Source organism: Dreissena polymorpha, chromosome 13 (genome assembly GCF_020536995.1).
Source record: "Dreissena polymorpha isolate Duluth1 chromosome 13, UMN_Dpol_1.0, whole genome shotgun sequence".
NCBI classification, from domain to species: Eukaryota; Metazoa; Mollusca; class Bivalvia; order Myida; family Dreissenidae; genus Dreissena; species Dreissena polymorpha.
The window spans coordinates 69,512,824-69,532,885 of NC_068367.1; the positions used below are offsets into that span (position 1 = coordinate 69,512,824).

Consider the following 20,062-nt stretch of genomic DNA (forward strand, 5'->3'; position numbering starts at 1 on the left):
CGCGGATGAATAAAGAATTTGCTTTATAAGTAAACATTCATGCTATGATTTAAAAGTTAAGTATTATTTTGTTCAGTCTTACGGTCTTATGTTAGTATCAATTAAAATTTTCGTTAGTTTTCAACAATTTCGCTCTTTATTCATTTTTTTTAAATTTTACTTTCACTTTTGGTTGTGAACATGTATCCTATATAAAAAGTTATTTACATAAGATTACATAAGCAAAATAATCATTTTGATAATAAAACAAGATTATACTTCAACCAAACCATTGTAAATTAATTGTGGGGTGGGGGGGAGGTAATGTAAGTACTAAAACTAAAACGGGGGAAATGTCTGGGAAGGGAACATCTTAGGGGGGGCGTCCGGAATTCCTGCTAAGGGCGACAGTGTTGTTAATGTGTCTTTAGAAGAAATAACTGAAGGAAAGTACTCATTGGTGTATGCCCATCCAGAAGCATTTCTGAGCATATCAATTGGAACAGCAATATTGAGTGCATTTGAAAGAGATATAACTGTTTCATGCATTGCTTTTGATGAAGCCCACATGGCCCTTTAATGGTATTTATTTGGGATTTTATACTTAATTTTTACTCCACAATCTAGCTCTTTTGTCATAAAATGAGAAGTTTTATTATCCAACAGGTTTTGTGTTTGAACCTCACAAATTTTATAATACCGAAGTCCCATCATATAATCATCATCACAATCAGCAGCAGCATTATCATATTCATCATCGTTAGCAGCAGCATCATTGTGTTGTATTATCAGAATTCAATACAAATACAAACACAACCATTACAACTCTTACTACTACTACTACTACTACTAATTAATTAATTATCTACTACTACAACAAGAACAACAACAACAACTACTACTACTACTACTTCCACCACCACAACCACCACCACTACTACTACTACTACTTGGTACACCAGGACTTGTTGTCCATGGAGACGATAATGAGAACTCTCCCAAAGTATTGATCGAACCCACGCCCAGCGGACAACATTCTATACACCGTAGCGACCATAAATTAATATTTGACGCCATGTGCAACATAATTCACCTTATTACAAAAAACATGGAATTCACAAAATGACTGAATATGCTTTAAAATAAATGCAAATTTGAAATTTGAAACAAAACAACCTAAGCAATACATAATAAGAAACACTACATTATTGAAACACTGATACCATGAACATTTTAGGGTGTAACACCTTATGTACATGTTCCAGACCTTTTATGTACTACGGGTACTTTAAAACTTTATGTACCACCTACATAAAATATAGGCGTTATTGTCCATTCATTCATAGCAGTCCTAATGAATTAAGGTCTTTCTCTAAACATGATTAAAGTCTAAAGAAGGAAATAATTTGATTTTTTTACAGTTTGAACATTAAGGTCATTCTCTCTTCTCTTCAAAGTATCACATTTCAATTATACAATATACTACAAACATTTTAGACTTTATAATCCTTAGTCAGGATAAGATAAGACACAATGAATTTTTATAATTTACTTCAATTTCAGGTAAGACTAATAAATCATTTATTAAGTACTACATGTACTTGGGCTAATAAATTAAACTAAGACACTCAGTGACACTTAGACAAGCTGACAAAAAATAAAATCTATGGCCAATATATAAGTCTAAATTCATAACTACTATCACACAAAATACATTTCATCAATAACACACATTCATATTAAATTAGTTATCTCTATATATTATAAATATGGTACATAATGTGTCAGATAGTGGTACATAAAGTGTCGGTACATAAACGGACTGGTACGTAAGGTGTGACATTCAACATTTTAAAAATCAGTTAACAATATATGGACTTCATTGTTTTGCATATACGCAATCAAAGCATATTTATTAAAAATTAAAACACACTGTTCATGGCTGTATCTTTTTATTTATACATGCATCAACTATTCTGGTTATTAATACATTTTAAAAATTATATATAAACAAGAGCACCACATAATGGGTGCCAAGCTAGGCTGCTGTGCAATTTTGAATAACTGAAATTATTTTTTTTTAAATTAGAGTTTAGTGACCTTGACCTTTGACTAAGTGACCCCAAAATGGGTGTGGTGTGTAGAAATCATCAAGGTGCATATACATGTGAGGTTTCAATGTTATAGGCAGGGCTCGACATTAAATTTTGAAGCCACTTGTCCGATCGGACAAGTAGACCAAAATTCCACTTGTCCTGACCAAAAGCAACTTGTCCTGATCATTATATCTTAAGCTGCTCAGTACTTTGCAAAAAAATGAAATAATGCAAAATGCTCAAATCATTAAGACTTTAATCGTTCAAAATACATGTTAACATAATTGTAGGCCATTTCAATACCTTAAGGTATTTTTGTAAGTGTCCTGTGATTTTGAAAACGAAAAACCAAAGGAAAGCAGATTAGACATTTTTAAGCAGACGACATTGCACTAACGAAAACAAACCACAAATGGGAATGATGTCGTAAAATCATTATTTACATAGAGATGACTTTGTTACGTAAATTGTCTGTAAGATCGGTGTGTACCGGTGTCGTTAAATGCATCTTCTTTACAAGGGAGAATATTTTTGTTACATGTATCTTGGCAAAGAAAAATGTTAAGGGTTGCCTCCCTTGTGAACAGTGCGGTGTAGTATTACATGGAACTATCAGAATATCTCAAAACATATAACAAAATATAATTGAAAAAGGTGTGTGGTAACTCCACAGAAATAACGGATTTAAAGGCATTTGTTTCTAAGTAATTAAATTATAACGACCACTTGTCACGTCGGACTAGCAAATTCTTTATTTACTTGTCCGGACCAACAATTTTGTTGTCCCGGACAGTCGGACTACCGTTAATGTCGAGCCCTGGTTATAGGTGGAAGCACTTTGATTTTAGAGCCGATGAAAAGGTTTTAGCACGACGCGGACGTCTGACGACGAGCTGTCTATGACAAAACCTAGGGTTTTCCCCGAAAACAGCTGAGCTAAAATTGAGCGCCATATAAATTAAATGCAAAACATACAATATTATGTCAAGAAAAATAAAGCTATAAAAATCTCACCTGCTCGTCTTTGATGTTGCAATTAGCACATTCAGCATTTTCAGTATCTACTAAATAAATATATGAAAGTGCCAAATGTCCAAGATACCATGACGTCCTCCTCAAAATGTTAGATCCTTCGAACTCCATTTATTTTATCCCTGATTAATCCTCTCACACATTAGGCCTACATGTAAGATTCCTTGTTATGTTCACAGCGTTTATTTTAAATCGTTTACATTCTCAAATTTCAGCAGGTATTTAATTATAAATATTTATTTATGGTTTAGATTTATTTACTATTTCGAAGATACAGTCTTGCAACGTGTTTAGTTAGTCTTAGTTACGTGTTTAGTGATTCTTACAAACAATAGACTGACATGAAAAGTGGCTCCTTTTGAAGCACAAACTGCATCCAAATATATATTACAGCTGGCCCGGTTTGATGGGGCCTGTTTTTGATAATAATTAATTACCATTTTTCACTTCCGTGTTTATTATGTTTACCAACGCCATGATGGAAAAAAGTACGTTTCCCACAATGCTTAGCGCGCATTCACACAGGTCAGTAAGACCGGTGTGACACAATGCTCTAGAGGCCACATTTATTGTCCAATCTTGATGAAAAATGGTCAGAAGATTTGTTTTAATGATATCTTGGATGAGTTTGAAAATGGTTACGTTTGCTAGAAAAACATGGCCGCCAAGGGGCGGGGCATTTTTCCTTATATGGCTATATAAGGCTATAGTAAAATCTTGTTAACACTCTAGAGGCCACATTTATAGTCCGATCTTCAGATGATTCATCCCAATTCAATCTTGGACGAGTTCAAAAATGATGCCGGTTGGTTGAAAAACATGGCCACCACAGGGGCGGGGCTATTTTCCTAATATGGCTATAGTAAAAGCTTGTTAACACTCTAGAGGTCACATTTATTTTCCAATCATCATGAAACTTGGTCAGAAGGTTTGTCCCAATGATATCTTAGATGAGTTCGAAAATGGTTTTGGTTGCTTAAAAAACATGGCCACAAGGGGCGAGGCATTTTTCCTTATATGGCTATTGTAAAACCTTGTTAACACTCTAGAGGCCACATTTATTGTCCAATCTTCATGAAACTTGGTCAGAAGATTCATCCCGATAATATCTTGGAAGAGTCCAAAAATGATGCTGGTTGGTTAAAAAAAAATGCTGCCAGGGGGCAGGGCATTTTTCCTTATATGGCTATAATAAAACCTTGTTAACACTCTAGAGGCCATATTTATTTTCCAATCTTCGTGAAACTTGGTCAGAAGATTTGTCCCAATGATATCTTGTTATCTCATGTGAGCGACTTTGGGCCTTCCAGGCCCACTTGTTTAAAACATTTTTTTCTAATTAATGCAAGCTTGAGTACAAAGTTGTTGTAACTGGTATCAGAAATATTTTGTGAATACCACAGTTCTGCACTAAATCCTAAAACCTGTAATACTGTTTTTCAGGGAGCCAAGCTAGCCAAGTATGCCAAGGCAGACCGCCTCTGTGATGTACTGTTTGCCGTGTTTGCCATCGTTTGGTTTGTGACTCGTCTCGTCTGTTACCCAATTAAGTAAGGCTAAATTTGTGTTATGTTCAGAAAGTATCTGACATGTAACTTGGGGTGTTCTTAATTTAAAATGTTTGATGATTTCAACAAGGTGTTTTTTAGGTTTTTCAAGACAGCCCAATATTTGGTACAGAAAATTATTATACCTTTAAGAGAAATTTCACATGCTTTTTCAGTATTTTATAGGCATAAAAATTATTATTTTTTGCAGATTTTTCCTTGTAAAACAATTTTGCAAAGAAAGAACATTTTTGAAAATGAAAATGACGGGAGGGTTTTTATCCGGGAGGGGTTTTGTCCGTATTCCCGAAAACTTAGAGTAATTATGGTACTATGCAATTTCTAGATAACGCTTTTAATCTTCATCCATAGGGAAGAAAGGAAGAAACCTAATCCTATAAATTTTGAGGTCAGCAGGTCAAAGGTCAATGTCACAGTTACTGTAAAAAAGATTCTGCTCAATATCTTGAGAATGCTCTAACAGATGATATTCAAATTTGTGTAGTGGTTACCTTGGTAAAAAGGAAGTATTGATATTAAGGTCACAAGGTTAAAGGTCACAGGGGTTTGTTATAAAATTTTGTTTCTGCCCTATTTTTATAAATCACTTTGACCTACTACTTTGCAAATGAGTATAGGGGTTAGATATGAGGAAAAGAAGATGCATTTTGATTTCACGTTGCCTAGTAAAAGGTCAAGTTCACAAGAGCTTGTATCAGGAATTTTATATTCAGAGAACACTTTTACCTACAATCAATTGAATGGGTATGTTGGTTATAGACTATCCTGTGATTGCGACTACCTGCATTAAACCACTATGACAATAATTCCCCCAATGCAATTTTTATTAAAAACATCTGCAATTAACAACCTCCTCGCAGCTGTTGTTATGAAGCCATGTTGCAAAGCAACATGCAAAGGTGTTGTATGCAAAGGTGTTACAAACAAATGTAAAGCTAATTGTGTGAATTAACAAATTTGTTGTGTTATGAATAAACAAATGTGCTATCTGATGATATTACTAGGTGATGACCTTTGTTCTGTATTGAATCAACACGATTGTGGGTGTTACAGCTTAATTTATCTTTGTAAACATAAATTCATCTCATCTTGTATCTATATTATAATGGTAATCATCCAAGTAAGTGTTTGGGTTGGTTATTTAGCCTATTAATACTCTTAGTTATTTTACTGGGACGTATGTTGGTTGGAGAATGATCAGAGATGCACTTAATTGTGCTGCAGATTACTCTTGATCAAAATATATTGGCAGTGCTATGTGAAAATGGGGTTAAATGCATGTGCGTAGGGTTGTCCCAGATTAGCCTGTGCAGTCCGCACATGTTTAGCAGGGACAACGCTTTCTGTATTTTTACTATCATTAAAGCGGAAAGTGTCATCCCTGGTAAGCCATTTTGGTTGCACAGGCTAATCTGGGATGACACTTTCCGCACGTGCATTTAACCCCCTTTTCACAGAACAAGCCCCATTTGATTTTTGTGTAAGCTATAAATTGTACTTCTTAGTTGCAGTAAAGATAGGTAATAATACCCCCAATAGTGACAACATAAATCACATGCTATTATATCAGATAAAATTACTTGTTATGACACTAATTTCAAGATTATTTAATGCCTGTAAAGAAAAAGTTGTTTCATAGAAAATGAACCTGTATGAATGGAAAAAAATCAAAACAATACTTATTTATTCCTCCTTGATGATATTTTCTTAGACAATGTAATTGAAAGCATAATGTAATATATTTGAAAATATCACTGTTAATTATGTTTATGAAACAACCACCCAAGTACAACAAGAGACTTGTTGCCTTAACAAATTACCATGCATGTAAAATCTACCGGTGTTAACCCCTTCAGTGCTTGAACAGAATTTTGAAGGCCTTTGCAAACAGTTTGGATCCAGATGAGACGCCACAAAACGTGGCGTCTCATCAGGATCCAAACTGTTTGCTATTCTGATAGTATTCTTTGAAAACAATTGAAGAAAATGCTAATTTTAGAAATTCAGCCGACAACATTTTAGCAGACAACAAATTTCCCAGCATGCAAAGGGTTTACAGATCGCTCTTAAGATCAATCATCTGCTGTCTCTTCAGACAGATTACTCTGTACTTAGAAGGACAGAATGATGCCTATTGATTTTGAGGTCAATCCTCAAAGCTTTTAATGTCATTGGTTGTTGTTACATGAAATTAGTTTCTGCAAATTGAGCATGACAATTGGTTTATTTATAAATTGTGTAGAAAGGAAGATGGCTTGCGTTTGAGGTTATGAGGTCAAAGGTCAAGGTTGCATGTTTTTTTTTGAAATTATGAATTATACCAAATATGAAATTGGTTTATATTCCTCTAAACAGCCTAACTTTAAGCTTCATGTATGCGTGTAAGATAAAACCTCTCTATTTTTGTGCATTATGTTTTTATCTACAAATGTAAACTGATAACAATCAATGTCTACTTACAACATGCATATACATATGTTTAAGTACTTATGTACTAAACATTTATTTTAAAAATAAACAAGTACTAAAGTTGTTTTCGTCATAAAAAGCAATGAATGATGAAATACCTTTTTAAATAGCATGACGGACAGGCATAATAAGAAAACTCCATTCTTGTCCCAATGATCTGGGTATAATTCTAATATAGTACTTCTATTACACATATTAACTTGATAAAACTGGGTCATGATTCATCATGATGTACACAATCCTCTAAAGGGTTGATATAATTTCCTTATGTTAAACAATTTAATACTTGTTTTCTGCCTCCTTTGATTGTGTTTATATTTAGTGATGCATGATTAATTAAGATTGCCTGCCTGTCATACCAAAGACCCAGGTTTATCCCAATGTGTATAGTGAACCAAGTACAAAATAGTTAATACTATTACATGGATTTTATCAATGGATTTTTACTAAAGCAAATAAAACATACATAAATATACTATAGGGTTATGTCAAGTTTTTATTGTTTTGAAACAAATGCTACATTATTCAAATAAAATAATTCAGTTTGTTTCTCTTGGTTATCAATTAACAACTAAACCTGTACATTTATGTCAAACTTTATGATTTCAAGCCATTATGGATTTGGAAAAAAGCATGCTGAGCTGGGTATATTGATCTACTGCCTCAGAATAAAATTGACTTTGAACTTTTTTAAATTAAATACTTCAGAACCATAGTGCTTTGTACAGATCTGTATGTATAAGTATATTTTACTGCCTTATTTAAGGCTGGGCATGACTGTCGTTCTGCTTCTGTTTAAGATCTTGCATTAATAATTGATCATTGACTATTGTATGGAATGAAAGATAACATTATAGTAAATTTAAGTCCTAGAAGAAACCTCCTTGATTTTGCTACATTCTTTTTCAAAAGAACATGCCTTTAAATTCATATGAGTTGTGTTCTGAGTAAACTGGGCTTAATGCATGTGCGTTAAGTGTCGTCTCAGATTAGCCTGTGCAGTCCACACAGGCTAATCAGGGATGACACTTTCCGTCTACATTGGATATTTGCTAAGAAGAGACTTCATATTAACAAAAAATGTGGACTGCACAGGCTTATCTGGGACGACACTTTACGCACAAGCATTAAGCCCAGTCAGTGTTCCCTCTGGGCTTTAAAAAGTTGTCGCCACTTTCTTTTGCCAAATTAAAAAAGTTGTCGCCACACTGGGGCTACATTTGGGCAATGAAGATCATATTATTATAATACAAACAAAAACTGAGCGTTTTACAGTATGTTAAATGAATTGATTTAATAACAGTATCATTCATAATAACATCACATTTAACAGTGTTCATTAAATAAAGGCACATTCAATCAGTTGAAAGTCTTGTTGATTGACACCTTCTTAGCAGCCTGAATATGTTGCCACAGTTTGGGTGCTTCAGCAGCTTTCTGGTAATCTGAAAATACAAAAAGGGAAATAATATTAATATAATACTAAAACTAATCAATTTATGTTCAGTATATAAATAATATTAATGTTTGCTAGCATATGACCTACTACATACAGCCCATAGCACAACAGTCAAATAAAATATGCATTTGTGTATATCAAATTTAAACAGTACATCTGGAAGTGAATACATTGATATAAAGAGTTCACACAGCATAGATTGTGTGTTGGAAATCATATTGAAGGAAAGGAAATTCTTATTAACAACTGTCTTTGTTTGGTTTTTTGTTAGCAGGTGAATGTTAGCGGGGGACCGTTTTCATTTTTGAAAGAGTCTCAACATTATCAGAATCTTATGTTCACTTTCTCAAAGTCGTTATACTCTCTGAAATTTCCATTTTGAAGAGTTAAACAGAAATATCATGTAAATTTTAAATAGAACCAAAACATGTAAAATGTTTAATTATTTTCTATAATTACACTGATTTTTCCAAAAACAATTGATACTTACCTTTTTGATTGTCATGGTTGTCAACGTAACGGTCTTGAATCGGCTGCGAACACTGTGACAAACACTTCACATTAAAGCGCAAAGTCGGTATATTTCTATGTTGCCTTATCTCTGAAGCAATTAAACTGCCGACCAATTAAAATTACTTGTGCCAACACCCCAGATAATCGCAATTATCACCATTGCATGCCACTTTGTGACAGTGGCATGCTCCATTGATTTCAGCAGTGTCGCTTACATCACGGAAATCGATTGCATAACGACTGCCGTAAAGTGGCTTGTAAACAGAGCATCTTATGACATTTGAAGGAAATATTAAAAAATGCGGATTTTCGAAAAATCGCCATTTGCGAAAATTAGTCACCAGAATATTAATTTTGTTGCCATTGGCGACGATGGTTATCGACAGCGGGAACCTTGCCAGTTTTCTCAGAATGCGGCTCATGTTAAAAAATTTCCAGTTTCAGTGTGATGTAACTTACCAAGCTACATTTCAGATTTCCTCCATTAATAAATAACATGCCTTTTGTACTTAGTGAATGCATATCCACTACAACAAAACATCTACTTCAGTGTTAATTTGAAAAGAATCAATAGCCCACATGTACCTTTGTTTACAGTTGACCTTGTTTTTTCATTGCAATATTGCAAACAAGGGGAACAACTGTGCTTTCCATATGCTGTACATTTTCACGATAAATGTTCTCAAATTAACTATTTGTTTGATTTGCAAAAGTAAAATAATCATTACATGTTCTCAAATGCAATTTAAATTTATATTTGTTATCATTTTGTAAAATTATGAAGTGCTCTAGCTTTTGCTGATGTATTTATGAACGTCACAACAGCACTGAACATTCGTACATCACAACTTACACTTATGAAGCAGATGGTTAATAAAGAATTTTTGTATGAACCGCTCACATTTTCGTAAGAACATCTTAAGAAGGCTTAGGTTAGAAAAACTTGCATTCAAATTTAATGTAATGGTCGCACTGTGAAGACAATGATTAGGATTATATTATAAAGAAGTATGCTTGTTAATCTTGATTAAGGATGACTTTTGTTGATTAAACAGATTAAAGTTCAAGATATCTGGAAAACTTTGCTAAAAGTTGTGGGCGGGGGGCATACACATTTTACAAACATCTTGTTTTAATAATCATTGATCATAAATTGTTTTCTTGTCCATTTCAAAGGGGTTTTGTACACAATGATCCAGGTGTCCCGTTTTTCATAAAGTATATAGATTTAACTCTTTTTTTAGTGCTGGAAACAAATTTTGAAGGCCGTTGCAAACAATTTGGATCCAGATGAGACGCCAAAGAACGTGGCGTCTCATCAGGATCCAAACTGTTTGCTATTCTAATAGTACTCTTTGAAAAAAATCTAAGAAAATGCTAATAAAAGAAATTCAGCAGTCGACATTTTAACAGACGACAAATTTCCTAGCATGCAAAGGGTTAAGGATCTCAATACTGTAAAATGTTGAGTGGTTATATGCAGTCTTTGACCTAACTGTATAAAACGTCATTGTTTGCAGAAATGATTATTGTCAAAAGCAGTTCAGTCAATACATACCATGTCAGATTATATATATTTGATCCGATGTATGGTTGGAAATGTATACAGTTACTTAAGAATGGACTTTCTTTAAATGAAAAATATTATAAAAGCGGAAAGTGTTTTCCCTGATTCCTAAATCTGGGACGACACTGTAAGCACATGCATTAAACCCTTTTCACAGAGAACAGGCCAAATGTTTTATGGAATGCTGCTTCAATCCTTTACAGTGTTAACTCTATCATGGTTCTTCAGTTCAGTTGTATGTTTTCTTGTTGTTTCAGGATATTAAACACGTCATGGTTCCAGAGTCGAGCCATTCTGGGCTTCTTTCCATCCCTTGTGTTCTTCAACCTGTGGCTGTGCCTGCTACTTGTGCTGCACGTGTACTGGTTCTCGCTCATAGTGCGAGTAGCCTACGCAGTGCTCACTAAGCACTCTGAGGTTAGTACGCGAGATGTAAGTGACCGTTTGTGTAGCCCGTTTTGAAACATTACCGTCTTCTTTGCAAGTATGCAAGTAAATCGCTCCTCTTACCCACCATCACACTCTAACCAGTTTTACCCCCCCCCCCCCCCAAAAAAAATGTTGTGATTCGATCCTTTTTGCAATTTAAGGCTGCAGTTTTAGTATTGAGTTATATGAACACACTGCATTGATGCATTGATGAGTGACCTGGTCCTTTGCAAATAAATGCTGTAGGTTTTGTATTATTTTATAATTAACAAAATGTCGCTTATATAAAAATATTGAAAAAAATCGAATTAAATAAAGTCATTACACTTTTGGTGGAATACTTCAAACACTTATGTAAAATTGATGTAACTAGAATTTTCTCATGACAATTTGTAATTTAGAAATCACACCAGCACTGTTTAACAAAACCTGTTTTCTTGCAATTAAAGAGCCCTATTACTTCCCATATAAACTTATAATCAGAATGTGTGCGGTGCCATACTTTATCACTGTATAAGGGTACAGATTATTTCTGTTATTTAAGAATAAATCAAATCGAAATTCACATACACAAGTCTGAAGGGATTTATTTGAAATATTTCTAAGTAAAATATAAAATAACTTCATTAATTAGTCTTTTTCTCTATACTTTTTATTTTGTCAATCTAGTGTTTTTCCCAGGAGGGCAAAGGGGCATGGCACATTACTTTCAAAAAGGGCATTTTAGCGCGCAGTTTAGGCAAAAAAGGGCAAAAACGTTCCCTCAATACCTGAATTACGGGAAAACATGTAATCGCATCAGAAGCAGTTGTGGAAAAAATAACATATAAACAAGCACATTTAATGGTAATATATGTATGTAACTTACTATGATTTATATTTATATATTTACCTTGCAATGTACATTTAAGTTCCATGCTGTTTCAATAAACTGTACAGCACGACAAACATAATAAAGCAATATATGCATATGAATCTGACTATACACAGATCCACTAACATATAAATGAAACCATGTTTGTCTTATCCCATTTTCTAACAATAATCTCGACAGATGTTTAAAATAACATTGCGAGTAAATTGATCGCTAACAATATGCAAACACTCGTTTCCGTGACATACATCCGCCGAGTAGATTACAAATAAATAAATAATGTTGTTGCTATCTAAAACATTTTTATGCATTGTTGATTATCACAGACATTTTATTAATTCCTTCTTAATGTATAATCTCCATCTTTAATTCGATCGTTTACGACGTTATTTGCCATTTTTGCCGAGTCACAATTTAATTCTGTATAGTCCGCCATGTTGATAAAATGTAAAATGATGTAAGCGACAGGTGCGCATAGCAACGTTAAATCGTATACGCGATTCGCATTTTGTTAAATTGGTATACGTCTCAGTAATTATTTTAATAATTAGATCTAATTATCTTAAAGACGAAAATAATAAAGAATAAATTTGTTTGTGAATTTAAATGTAATTATGCGTAAATGTTTTGATATAACTGAATAATGCATGCAAAGCACAATTGCCACGAGAATAACATCGAGTTTGTCATCAAAAGTCTCCGAAGTAATGTTTATATCGTGGAGGAGTATACATTGCCGAGTGAAAAGTGCGCTTGGTATAACATAGCCTCCGGCATTATCTATTGATACTGACATGGGGTTATTCACGCATGACTAATTCACAGCTTTGGAGCAGTTACTAAGACCTACCTATAAATCGAGCACTGTTATAGATTAAATCTGCCAGTGTCCGACAAATCCATTGCCCGGAGCCCGGGGGCTACCGAAATTTTTCATCGGGCTACTGAAATTTTCCAGCTGACGCCCGCCGGGCTACTATAAATCTATAAGAGCGGTAGCCCGGTTTATTGACAGACATACGTAGAATAAACACGCTGACCATGTGTTTGTACACTGTGTATTGTTTATAATCCGAAAACAAAGTGCAATCAATTATCTAATCAGTCACCGATCACTTGCGGTAATGTCTTAAACAGTAACAGTGTATTTTAATCATCCAATCAGAATCAACATTTGTCGTCTGCTTATAATATAATGAGAGCCGGTTGGATAGTTGGCGCACATGATGCAACATCATTTCGCAGTTTGGAATTCTTTGTTAACCGCAACAATGAGTAATAGCGACAATGTTTTTGATGTCGTTAAATATCCAAGGACTCCAAACATTAAATAAATCAAAACAATAGCGGATTCTTCAAAACGGTAACGAAACCGAAAATGAATATTAATGACAACTTTGTGAACGCGGTTAACACCTGCTAATTAGTTTGCATTGTCAATTAATAATTGGATTAATCGACTGTTAATCAATAATCCCATATATGCCCGATTTATATTTTCAAAAAAAAATTATGGGTGGGTAATATAGACGATAGAGTCATAAACACAAACGTTTGAAATTTTCTAAAGTGTCAAATGAATTTCGGCATATGGTTCTATTTAAAGATATGGTGAAATAAGCTCCCAATCAGGACCGTTGTATTGCATCATGCATAAATAACCTGCCACGGTTTGCACGCGTTGTGTACAGCTATTTTAGGTTACAAAATTCTACATTTTAGAAATGAATTTCTTTGTCCTGATAAAAAGCGCGCGAAAATTGGCGTGGGTGTATTTATTTGTAAATAAAAATTTCGTAGCGGGTACAACATTGAGATCATTTAATTTCCATTAAAAGTTTCGTTGTGAATTTCAACTAAAGTACCGGGGTATCTCGCGAATTATTTGGCATTGACATTTTCTCTTAATTAAATGTCATGTAAACACGCTGTATCGTTACCGTTACGCTGTATCAGTTCATTCATTATTGAAACAATTATTGTATTGTATACTGACTGCACACAAGTGTCGTAACATACGGATGCAATACGTAAATTCAGACAGTACTTAAATTCGGACACAAATAAATAAATGATTTAATACTCTTGATTTCTTGAAACTCGGTATTTGTTGTTAAAAAGGGCAATTGCATTGATTAACACCATACGAGTCAATCGTATTGATCATCTAAACGCTTTATTTACGTTTACGACTTAACGTGCTGTCCGAATTTAATTACACATACATGTGCACATATATGTAATATCTACATGTAGCATATGATTTTCTTTGGTACATTTACATTTAAGTACACGGTGCCTGTACTGTAACATTAATTTACCATATTGACTGTGTACATCAGACTACTTGCTGTTTTATGTATATGTATGTATACATATTATGTATATGTAAATGAAGAAATAAAATAAAGATGAAAACCTGCCTCTTATCATTTTGTAGGAAAATTTTATGGGCTACCAAATATTTTTATTGGTAGCCCAGTGGGCTACCTGAAGAATAAGAAATTTGTCGGACACTGATCTGCTCAATTAAATATAGTCGATTAGACGTTGACGTCTCTCGAGTAAATCAAGCACAGTCGGAGCGTCACAGACAATCAAGGAAGCTGATTTTGCGGACCAAGTTAGATCGTAAGGCAATAAAGATGTTATCGATAAGGGCGCGTGGCGAAATTTGCCTTTGAAAAAAGGGCGCGTGGCGAAATTTGCCTTTGAAAAGGGCAGCGTGGCGATCCGGGAGGGGGCGTGGCTTTTCGCCACGCTAAAATGGCCTGGGAAAAACACTACCATCTAAACAAAATATTGCACTAACAAGAAATATACTGATACTGATATACTGACAGTTTTTTTTTTTGGATGAAATATTCGGCGTTATTCGGCCCCATTCCCCCATCTTTAGAGTATATATAGAGAATACTAGGTTAGCGTTGAATACAGAGAAGTTTATGTTGCGAGGCTTAGAACGTCGGAAGCGCGAGCCTTGGCGAGCGCTTTCGGTGTTCGAGCCGAGCAACATAAACTTCTCTGTATTCAACGCTAATCCTAGTATTCTATTTATCCCATTTGATTTTTTCAACGTGACATTTAACATAAATAGATCTAATAACCTTAACAATAATTTTAATTCAGTCATAAAAGCGCTTAAAAACTAAGAAATGTAACCATGCGTAGTGATATACATGTATTTGTTCTGGTACGCAAAATAGTCTTTAAAAAATTCACACACAAACTGTAAAACAAGTAAAAATATCACCATATGCCTACATTCAATCTACGCAGTATGCGAATTTTAACACATTACGACCGCGAAAAGAAGATTTTACTTTACTATAATTCATTTTATTTTCGAAAGAAAATGATCAAAATCCAATATGGCGGGGATTGCTCCTGACAAAATGCTGTCGATGTCAACATACATGTACACCATCGACGACCTAGTTCTGGCAACCATAACTTTAAATGTCGCTTTTTGATTTTTGACTGGCGCGACTTTGTACGGGTCTGTCAATACTAAATAAACTGTACGCTGAAGTTTCTTTAGCTATCGAAGACCTTGACAATTTTGACGAGTAAGCAGACAATTGCAGTGACTGACACTTTATTTGACAAAATATACAGGGCAATACGTTTTCCGACTTCGGACGACGAATTTAAGGACGCGCAGAACGTGTTTTTATATAATGTTATGGGTATGCCGTGTGTGATCCGATGCATCAATGGCGCTCATGTTAAAATCATTTCCCCGAGAACAGGGAACGACAAAAGTACAAACAAAAATCAAAACACGTAAGAACTAGTATCTTACCTTTAATTATCCTTTAAATACCTTTAAAAATCCATTTAACTCAATAATTGACGATTTTGCATCTAGGGTCTTTAATAATTATTTTAGCATAGTTAAATAAAGACCCTTATGCCATTCTATCACTTTATTCAAATGAGTTTCTGAACGCGATAAACTTTCTTCTTCGTCACACGCTACGTCATGTACTCTACATTACTGCTGTTCAAATGAACCGGAGCAGTTTATCTAATAATAGCCGTTGGTAAACTCGGTTGCATTTGCAGATTTCTGCATACAAACATAATTATGTTTAAACTTGCACAATGTTTTATTTATCTATGGTAAATGCCCTTATTGTACGAGAAAATAATTTAATATATAAATACACAAAGAATGGAAAACATTCCAGTACACAACAGATAAATGAGTAGAAAATACCCGTGTACAAAATGGGACGTTCCCAATTCCAGTGTGGTGCTATTTTTACCATCTTATACTTTACACAGCTCTATGCCTAACGTGAATTAAATAGGAAAGCAAACATAGCAGATTATTCATGAACTGTGCGATATGTGTATGGCTTGTTATACATTCTTAATATTTAAGTTAAATGTCAAAAGTATATGTTTTGGTTATAAACAATGCACATTACACGAAATAAGGAAAATGTGATCAATTGACAATTCAGATATGTCGACATACAGTACATGTAGAAAACATGTGAAATAAGTCGCGTTTATAATAAATCGTCAAAAAAATGGGGAAAATGACGCAATAAGTATGTCATTTTATGACGCGAACAATCAGCTGATTCATTATACGGATGGCGAAAAATTATGTCATATGACTAGATTTAAAGATTGATGGTCGTATAATTTCGAAGCTTAAGTTTTGTCGACTTTGTTATAAATAAAAAAATAACAAAACAAAAATCGTGTAATTTCATATTTTATTTCAACATTTCGTTTGGTGAATATGTCATATATATGTTTTTCTGCAAAATATGCACATTTTCTTCTAATGGGTGACCTTAAAATTCGATCAATGAACCAAACAATATCGACCTAATTTTAGCGCATATCGCATGACGTCATTTAAAAAGTAGTCCGTGCACGCGACAGGTATATTCCACAGTGTTGAATACAAGCAAGTATATTCCACAACGTGTTATACCGTCAATGTCGCGGTGAAAATGGGATAAATTTTTCCCCCAAATATTTTCAAAATTCCCCACTCGGAAGTAAAACAGGCTTGGGGAAGCTACACTGAAGTCCCTGATCAGCCTTTGTCTGCACACAGAGAGACTTGGTGAAGAGGAGGTCACCAGAATAATTGATAAATTCGCTGAAAAGCCCCGAAATGTTGAACTTTGAACATGAACATAACATGTTAATGAATAAAAGAGTTTGAATTATGTTTTTCTCCCTCTGTATGGTGAATTATAGTGCTAAAACTTGATTTTGTACTGTTACTAGCTGAGCATAGAAATTTCCCCCTTTTCCCCATTTACGCGCGAATTTTCCCCCTCTCAGGGGACCCGACCTTCCCCCAAAACTGAAAAAAAACACTGACTGATACAAAAGCAATACAATTGCTCTATGAAAAGGGGGTTTGCTGCATGTGCATAAAGTGTGATCCCAGATTAGACTGTACAATCTGCACAGGCTTATCAGGGACAACACTTTCTGCTTTTATGATATTTTACATTAAAAGAAAGTCTCTTCTTAGCAAAAATCCAGTTAAGTTGTTAAGTGTCGTTCCAGATTAGCCTGTGCAGTCCACACAGGCTAATCAGGGACAACCCTTTCCGCTTTATGATATTTATCTTCTCATAAAAGATCCAATTAAGGCTGAACGTGTCGACCCTGATTAACCTGTGCAGATTGCACAGGCAAATCTAGGGTCACACTTTACCTGCATGCATTAAACCCCTTTTCACAGAACACGGCTTATATGTTTGAACTTGGCTTCAGGAACACCTGAACGTATAAATCTTCGATATGTGCTTTCAAAAATGTGTGCACTTAAAAAAAAGGAAATTGTAGTCTTGTTATCATGCACATAAAGCCCTATAAGAGAGATACCTTTGTTTGTGTTATATTACTGACTCATTAAGATTTAAGTTTCAATTAATCTTTCCAAAAAGCTTGGCATTGTATCATGACACACACAGTAATGACGCAAATAAAAACTGTCCCGTTTTAAAGTAGTACTATGAGTTTTAACTAGAATAGCTTCTTGATTCAAGTTTAAATCATTATGCTTATTTTATTTCTGCACTGAATTGTATCAGAACAGCCTCAGTAGCGACATATGCATAGCAATGATCTGACTTTAAAGTAGTAGTATGTATGGGCCATGCTTTGTGTTAAAAGGGGTTTAATTCATGCGTGTAAAGTGTCGTCCCAGATTAGCCTGTGCAGTTGGCACAGACTAATCAGGGACAGCACTTTCCGCTCTTATGATATTTTTTGTTTGAAGAAAGTCTCTTATTAGCAACAAGCTATTTTATTTAAGGCCAAAAGTGTCGTCCCTCAATGGCCTGTGTGGATTGCACAGGCTAATCTGGGACAACACTTTACACTCATGCATTTAACCTCCTTTTCACAGAGCGAGGCTCATATAATAGCTATAATGGATTCTTGAAGTTTTAATTATTGTTATAACACACAGTAGTGACGAGAATAAACATTGCTTGGCTTAAAAGAAGTACTATCTATAATACTATGACAGATCTAGATTTAAGTTCAAATCTATTTTGATTGCTGTTCTGAATTTTATCATAATCATAACAAATCAAGTGGTGACACATGCATAACAACTGTCTTGCTTTAAAGTATTAGATTCTGTTACAGCTGTAATGGATTCTAGAAGCATTCCCTGACAATAATCATCACTATTTGGAATCAATTGAGCCTTGTTCTCAGTGTGCGTTTTTATGCCCCCTGTAGGGTGGCATATAGCAGTTAAACTGTCAGTCAGTGTGTCAGTATGTCATTATGTGTGTATGTCAGTCTGTCCGTCCGTCCGAAAACTTTAATGGCCATAACTTTTTAAATATTGAAGATAGCAACTTGATATTTGGCATGCATGTGCATCTCACGGAGCTGCACATTTTGAGTGGTAAAAGGTGAAGGTCAAGGTCATCCTTCAAGGTCAAATATCTAATATATGGCGTCTGTCCGTCGGTCCAAAAACTCTAACATTGACCATAACTTTTTCACTATTGAAGATAGCAACTTGATATTGATGTTTGGCATGCATGTGTATCTCATGGAGCTGAACATTTTGAGTTGTGAAAGGTGAAGGTCAAGGTCATCCTTCAAGGTCAAATGTCAAATATATGGCGTCTGTCTGTCCTAAATATTATAAATATATTTGGCATGCATGTGTATCTCATGAAGCTGCACATTTTGAGTGGTGGAAGTTCAAGGTCATCCTTTAAGGTCAAAGGTCAAAAAAATTATTCAAAGCAGTGTCCTCATGAAGCTGCATATTTTGAGTGGTGGAAGTTCAAGGTCAATGTCATCCTTCAAGGTCAAAGATATAAAAAAAAAATCAAAGCCGCGCAATAGGGGGCATTGTGTTCTTGACGAACACATCTCTTGTTTCATTCAAAATCAGGTAATTCGCGCCATTCCAAATGCAAAAAAGTTTATATTTTTGTTAATGTAAGTGTAAAAATTCCATCTGTCTGTCTCTCAGTCAGTGTGTCCATCCGAAAACTTAAACATTGGTCATAACTTTTGCAATTTTGAAGATAGCGACTTGTGGTGAAAGGTCAAGGTCATCCTTCAAGGTCAAAGGTCAAACAAAAATCAAAGCGGCTCAGTAGAGGGCATTGTGTTTCTGACAAACACATCTTTTGTTTTTTTCAGATCTCAATATTTTGTTCATCTCCCATCCATTTATGTTCAACCTTAGTAAATATAATACTGAAAACACTTGTATTCTCAATTTTGAAGCATTTGTTAGCAAAACAACAACAACACTTATTTCCAAATTTTAGTCAAAATCCCACAAATTTTCCCAATCCAAAGGGACCCTGCCCCATTCCCAAAATGGTGGGAAAAAACACTGGTACTGAGAAAACTGGGCTGAATGCATGTGCATAAGGCATCGTCTTTGATTAGCCTCTGCCCTCTGCACAGGCTTATCTAGGAGGCCACTTTAAGCCCAGTTTTCATAGAACACTGCTCAATTGCCTTACTGATCACAGCACTGCATCCAGTCTGTCAATTGGCCTGTATTTTTATGCAGGTGTCAAATTCAAAATGGATACTGTTTAAACT

At 34.7% G+C, this 20,062-nt stretch overlaps 1 protein-coding gene across 2 annotated transcripts in view; it reads left to right on the forward strand.

Annotated features, from left to right (window-relative positions):
* The window catches only part of LOC127855635 (ceramide synthase 6-like), a 101,683-nt gene that overhangs the window by 63,745 nt on the left and 17,876 nt on the right, over positions 1-20,062 (forward strand). The window contains exons 8-9 of one of the 2 annotated variants that reach the window (XM_052391382.1): positions 4,551-4,657; positions 10,941-11,115. In XM_052391382.1, the coding sequence (XP_052247342.1) occupies positions 4,551-4,657; positions 10,941-11,115 (282 nt within the window). The remainder of the gene's footprint in view (positions 1-4,550; positions 4,658-10,940; positions 11,116-20,062) is intronic. The other variant, XM_052391383.1, reaches the window with a different exon arrangement.